Raw genomic sequence first — 5,765 nt, 5'->3', positions numbered from 1 at the left:
GTGGCCCTCCATGTGCTGGTTGTCTTCAGGGTTACAATGTATGACTGGATGGATTGTTTTATTTTTGGGGATGCACATTATGCATATCATTTACATATGAATTACAGTATTTTCAGTCTTTCATTAATACAGTGTAGTTTCAATATTATACACATATGTTGAATGAAATTATGACGTTAACTGTAGCCTAAATTCATAGAATAATTTAATCAGTGGTTTCAAAAACAAGTCTTGTCCAAAAAAAAGAATAGGTCAGTCAGGCTCTGGAATAGGTGTCCAAGCAGGTGGTGTGAGACAAGCAATCTATTTGAGATGTCACAACCAATCTCTCACCCTACTGAAGAAGCCTAATCAAAGCAAACTTCACAATAAACCACACAATGACATACCCTATACTGACTGACACATAAGGACGTGCACGACAGCCAGCTGTCGGCGGATATCCATGGTGATATCTCTTCGGAGGAAGGCGTGTCATCTTTCCCAATTACTAAGCGCCCCTTTGTCCTCTGTATATGCCCAGCCAGCCAACGATACTCATGGCGGCTGCACCAGTCAAACAGCGCTCGGGAACGAGAGCTCAGCTCCCTCCCTGCTACTACGAAGGATACCTGGAAAAACGGGGACCGAAAGAAAAGGTAGGTGCAGCCATACCGCCAATGTGCAAATGTCGGTGCATTGCATTGCATGCTGTGTGAGTGGCTGCATAGTGTCGCCCAGATAGCGCGCACCGGGCGGGGGCGAATTCCTTGGAAATCCCAGTCTGCGAAAGCTGTCAACTTCCTTATTGTGTGCGAATGGGCGAGTCTTGAAAAAGCTGGCAGTGATTTTCATCTAGCGGTACACTTGCTTATTGCGCACGATTACTAGCAGACGACTGGAGTGCGAGTTAATTAAGCGCGTATACTAAACGTCCTCATATTAACCTCGGGTTAGAGTGGCCACTGAATTTAAAAGGATAACACTACAGGTATTTCCCGGTGAATGTAGCCTAGTCAATACATTATTTGTCTTTATGTCAGTAACACAAATGATTCAATGTATTGGCCTATTCAACCGAAAAGGAAGGCTCGGGCTGGCACAGTGATTTTTGACGACTGTAAATGTTTGACAGCTGCTTGTACTATGGCCATGCCTTTCGCCGAGTGGTAGTGCCGCTGTGCTATGGAGTATGGGAGAGGAGAGAAGTATGGGGTTGTGTCAGTGGTCAGCCCAGCTGAGCTGTGTGGGTTGTGGTGCTGCATGATAATGACACTGCCTGGGCACAGCTGGGAGGGAGGTGATGGGGGAATGTGGAACAAAGACACACACACAGACCAGATATTTGGGCTGGGGTTCAGGTGCACTCTGTTGAAGGGAGGATCACATGGCCACAGATTGACAACAGCTGTAGTGCAGATTCATCCCCTGAGACCTGGGATCACTATTGGGCCAAAGTGTGTGTGAGGGAGATAAACTGTGTGGGAATATATGTAATACAATTCATGTTATAACCATGATAAATGTTGAAATTTTCAATGAAAATATTAAACCGCTCTAATTCCCTCTGTGTAACTGTCCATATGTGTTCCCAGATCTCTCGGCGGCTGTGGACCTGTCTGTGTGGGAACACCCTCTTCTTCTTTAATAATGCCAAGGACACTCACGTAAATGCTCTGTGTGTGTGTGTGTGTGTGTGTGTGCATTAAACACTTTGTACATTTTCAGGGATGAGTTATTGTATATGTTAATTTGTCTATCTGTTGCAGTATGTGGAGAAGATGGATCTCAGTGGCTTTGTCTCACTCAAAGACGACTGCAGCCGAGACAGAAACCTGGAGGCAGCTAGACTCATACTGCGCATGAAGGATGGCGAGACAAAACTCACAGTAATAAAACACACAGATACACACCCCCACACACACACAGCCAGCCAGAGAGAAACAACCACTTCTCTGTTCTCCTCTTATCCAGGTTGCCAATCTAGAGGCTCGAGAGCTATGGAAGGGCTTCCTCCAATCTGTCGTAGATGTAAGTATCATACACCCTACATCACAGTATAATCCTGTCTGATTGGTGGTTGATCCCTGAACTGTCAGTAACCCCGTGTGTGATTGGTTGTTGTAGCTGAGTGTGCCTAGCTGTCTGACGTTGCTGCCGGGGCAGGTGCAGGTGCTGAGAGAGGTGGTGGACCGAGAAAGGAACAGACGCAGAGCAGCACGCACCCCCACCCGCGCTCCCCCCTCACCCCTATCAGTACCTCTTCTAGGGGAGATCCCATCGTGAGTCACACACACTGCTGACAATGAAGTGAGTGCAGGTGTGTTACACTTAGGTGTCTATATGAAACTGCGGTATATGTTTTTGTGTGTCTATAGGTGTTTCCGGCCTGTGTCGAGGACTGAGGCAGAAGTTCTGTTAGAGAGACATCCAGACTGTGGCAACATGCTGCTGAGGCCCGGCAGAGACGGATCTTCGTTGGCAGTCACCACCCGCCAGGATCTCAACGGGTAACGGCCACTCAGCATAGATATACACACACAGATCTGCAAGCATTTTCTTGATTGATTTGATCCATCAATTGCGTTTTCTCTCTCTCTCTCTCTCTTTCTCTTCTCTCTCTCAGGTCAGTGTTCAGACACTATCGTGTGACTCAGAGAGAGCAGGGAGGATATGTGATAGACGTTGAGAACCCAGTAAGTCCAACACACACATATAAACACATGCTACATTGTTGTCTTGCCTCATATCTTGCTATTCCATGGGTCCTAACTCTGTGTTTTCCCACTCTAGATTCCCTGTGCTACGCTTCATGATGTCATCGATGCGCTGGTGGAGAAGACAGCAGGAACCCTTCAGCCCTTTCTTCTGGAGGAACCTTATGAGGAGAACATCAGTGAGACACACACGGGCACACTTTAATCCTCAACACATTTCCACTTACACTGTGTTGATTGAAATCCTAAGAGATACAGTATCTGAGGTTCTGTCCAACGTTCATGTAGTTAATTGATGTTTTGTATTTGTCGCCTTCAGCGTTTGTTTCGTCCAATGAAGAGAATGGAGAGAGAATATTACACTGTGCCCCTTCCAGCCCACTACCCAAAGCCCCCGCCCTACCCCCCAAACAAGGTACCCAGAAATCCTACACCCCACACACACACACACACACACACACACACACACACACACACTAACCGCTCTGTTTGTCCTGGTGTAGAGCGATGGAAACCCCTACCCAGGTCTCCCGCTCCCGACCGCCGTATTCTGTCAGCTGTGACATCACCAGTACCGTCATCACCCAGCAGCCCAATGAGACGGCTTGTTCTCTCCCCCTCCCCCCTCCTCGCACAAAGTGAGTGGCATGTGTCCTGATCAATGTATCCACTCATTCCCACACGCACTCTCATACTACAGAGGTCTCACTCCTCTCTCCCTAGGCCTCACAGAGGAGCTCAAAATGAAACTGGAGAAGAGACGGACCAGTCAGGATTGACTTCCTGTAATTTCTCAGCCAACTAGCGGTCAAAACTCTTCCACCACCAGCAGCAGCAGCTTTCTTCTCTTCCTGTGCCTTCTGATTGGTGGACTACAGAATAGGTGGTCCTCATGGATCACAGTCCTACAGTACCTTTCAGTGTTTCCCACCATGTTTGGGTAACGCATCTTATCCACCTGAGTTGTGTTCAGCAGCCTAAAATTGCAGCCTCAAAACAGTTTTCAAGAAGGGATAACCAGTGGGGTTGAGCATTAGATGAGCACACAAATACAAAGGACCAATGACTGAGCCTGTCACTCCATTGTTCCGATTGAGCCAACGTGTCTGTTGTCCTGCTGCTGATGTAACTGACGCCACACCGGAGACTAGAAAGAGTAACACCAAAAGCTTGAGAAACCAGACTAGAGAGAGAGACTAGAGCAGTAGTCACCAACCCTGGTCCCGGAGTGATACTGGGTGTGTGTGCAGGCTTTTGTTCAAACCCAACACTAACACCTGGATCAACTAATTAAAGTCTTGATAAATTAAATCATGTGTTTATTGCTGGGCTGGAACAAAAGCATGCACACCTTGAACCTGTACATCACTGCAGACCTTCCAGGTCCTGGGTTAATGACTACTGGATTAGAGATAAACATGTCTAGTTGTTTTTGTGCATCTAGAATGCCAATGCTCTAATCTATTGTATTATGTTGGTGCAATGACGGTATGGTGCTCCACTTGACTAAACCTTCTCTGTGTGTGTCGTTGCTACAACTCACTTAACCTTATTTTCTAGTGTGTGTGTGTGTGTGTGTGTGTGTGTGTGTGTGTGTGCGCGCTTAGGCCTAGGCTATTGTTAGCCGACTATACTCAACTAAACTCCACGATTCACAGTCCGCCAATTAGTGTAGGCGGACTGGAGCTCCAACATCACGAAAATGTAGTTTTTAAAATAAAAAACAATTGATTTTAGCACCCAAGGAATAGCCGCAATTACACAGAACAATGTTGTGTGTAATTGCGGGCTATTCTTTGGGTGCTGAAATCAGTAGATCTGGATAAAAACATAATTTTATGTGATGTCGGAGCTCCAGTCCGCCTAAACTAGTCACCACTCAACTCCATTTTAAATCATAGAGTTGAGTTTAATCGGCTAGGCTACTGTGTGATGCTATGACCTACTGGTACTAGGACACTTTTTACTCCTCAAAGGTTCTTTGTCCTGTTGCAACAAATAACAAAGTATGAAAGTATTTTAATTTAGGCTTACTGTACACCATTGATTGCATTTGCTCCTCTTGTTCTTTGGTGTTGTGGGCTGGTACACAAGCACAATCCAGTGGAACTCAAACCCTGTGATCATTGGCTGATTTGTTCAGAGGGAGTGCATCCTCTATTGGACTCTCAGAACTACACTGTACATTGTCTTGTACAATACTCTCTATGTCCTGGGTGTTGGTCAGTGTTGTTTAAGAAAAACATCAGTGGTATTTATAAGATGTCCTATTCAAGGATATTAAATAAATGGTTTGCATGAAACAAATACTTATTTGGTATTTTATTAGGATCCCCATTTAGCTGTTGCAAAAGCAGCAGCTACTCTTCCTGGGGTTCACACAACATGAAACATGACAATATAGAACAATAATAGACAAGAACAGCTCAAGGACAGAACTACATAAAAAAACACATTTAAAGCACATGTAGCCTACATTTCAATGCATACACACAAAATATCTATGTCAAATAGGGGAGAGGCATTGTGCTGTGAGGTATTGCTTTTTCTGTTTTTTGAAACCAGGTTTGCTATTTATTTAAGCAATATAAGATGGAACGGAGTTCCATGCAATAATGGCTCTATATAAAACTGTATGCTTTCTTGAATTTGGGGACTGAAAGACCACAGGTGGGATGTCTGTTGGGGTAAGTGTGTGTGTCAGAGATGTGTGTAAGTTGACAATGCAAAGAATTTGGGATAATAATGTTTCTTATAAAAAAGAAGTGATGCGGTCAGTCTCTCCTCAACCTTGAGCCAAGAGAGACTGGCATGCATATTATTTATATCAGCCCACTGATCACAATGAATAGCAAGACATGCCGCCTTGCTCTGGGCCAGCTGCAACTTAACTAGGTCTTTTCTTGCAGCACTGGACCACACGACTGAACAATAATCAAGATTAGACCAAACTAGAGCCTCCAATGCCCTTGCTTTGTGGGGTGTGGTGTGAAAAAGCAGAGCATCTCTTTATTACGGACAGCCCTCTCCCCATCTTTACAACCATTGAATCTTATGTTTTGACCATGA

The 5,765-nt window shown here is 45.2% G+C and overlaps 1 protein-coding gene across 2 annotated transcripts; it reads left to right on the top strand.

Moving 5' to 3' along the window:
- The first annotated feature begins 393 nt into the window (after positions 1-393).
- On the top strand, positions 394-5,015 carry stap2a (signal transducing adaptor family member 2a). 2 transcript variants are annotated; one of them, XM_029621190.2, is made up of 11 exons: positions 394-638; positions 1,575-1,646; positions 1,749-1,868; positions 1,954-2,010; positions 2,107-2,261; positions 2,358-2,489; positions 2,606-2,675; positions 2,773-2,875; positions 3,016-3,111; positions 3,200-3,334; positions 3,420-5,015. In XM_029621190.2, exons 1-11 carry the CDS (start codon positions 516-518, stop codon positions 3,473-3,475), a joined length of 1,119 nt encoding a protein of 372 aa, XP_029477050.1. In that variant the 5' UTR covers positions 394-515; the 3' UTR covers positions 3,476-5,015. The 2 variants fall into 2 exon arrangements, with proteins under 2 accessions (XP_029477050.1, XP_029477051.1); XM_029621191.2 differs by lacking the exon at positions 394-638 and adding an exon at positions 862-970.
- The last annotated feature ends 750 nt before the right edge of the window (positions 5,016-5,765 follow it).

This window comes from Oncorhynchus nerka, linkage group LG20, assembly GCF_034236695.1.
Source record: "Oncorhynchus nerka isolate Pitt River linkage group LG20, Oner_Uvic_2.0, whole genome shotgun sequence".
NCBI classification, from domain to species: Eukaryota; Metazoa; Chordata; class Actinopteri; order Salmoniformes; family Salmonidae; genus Oncorhynchus; species Oncorhynchus nerka.
Note: the sequence above shows the minus strand (reverse complement) of the source record. Positions and strands in the feature narration are given on the sequence as shown.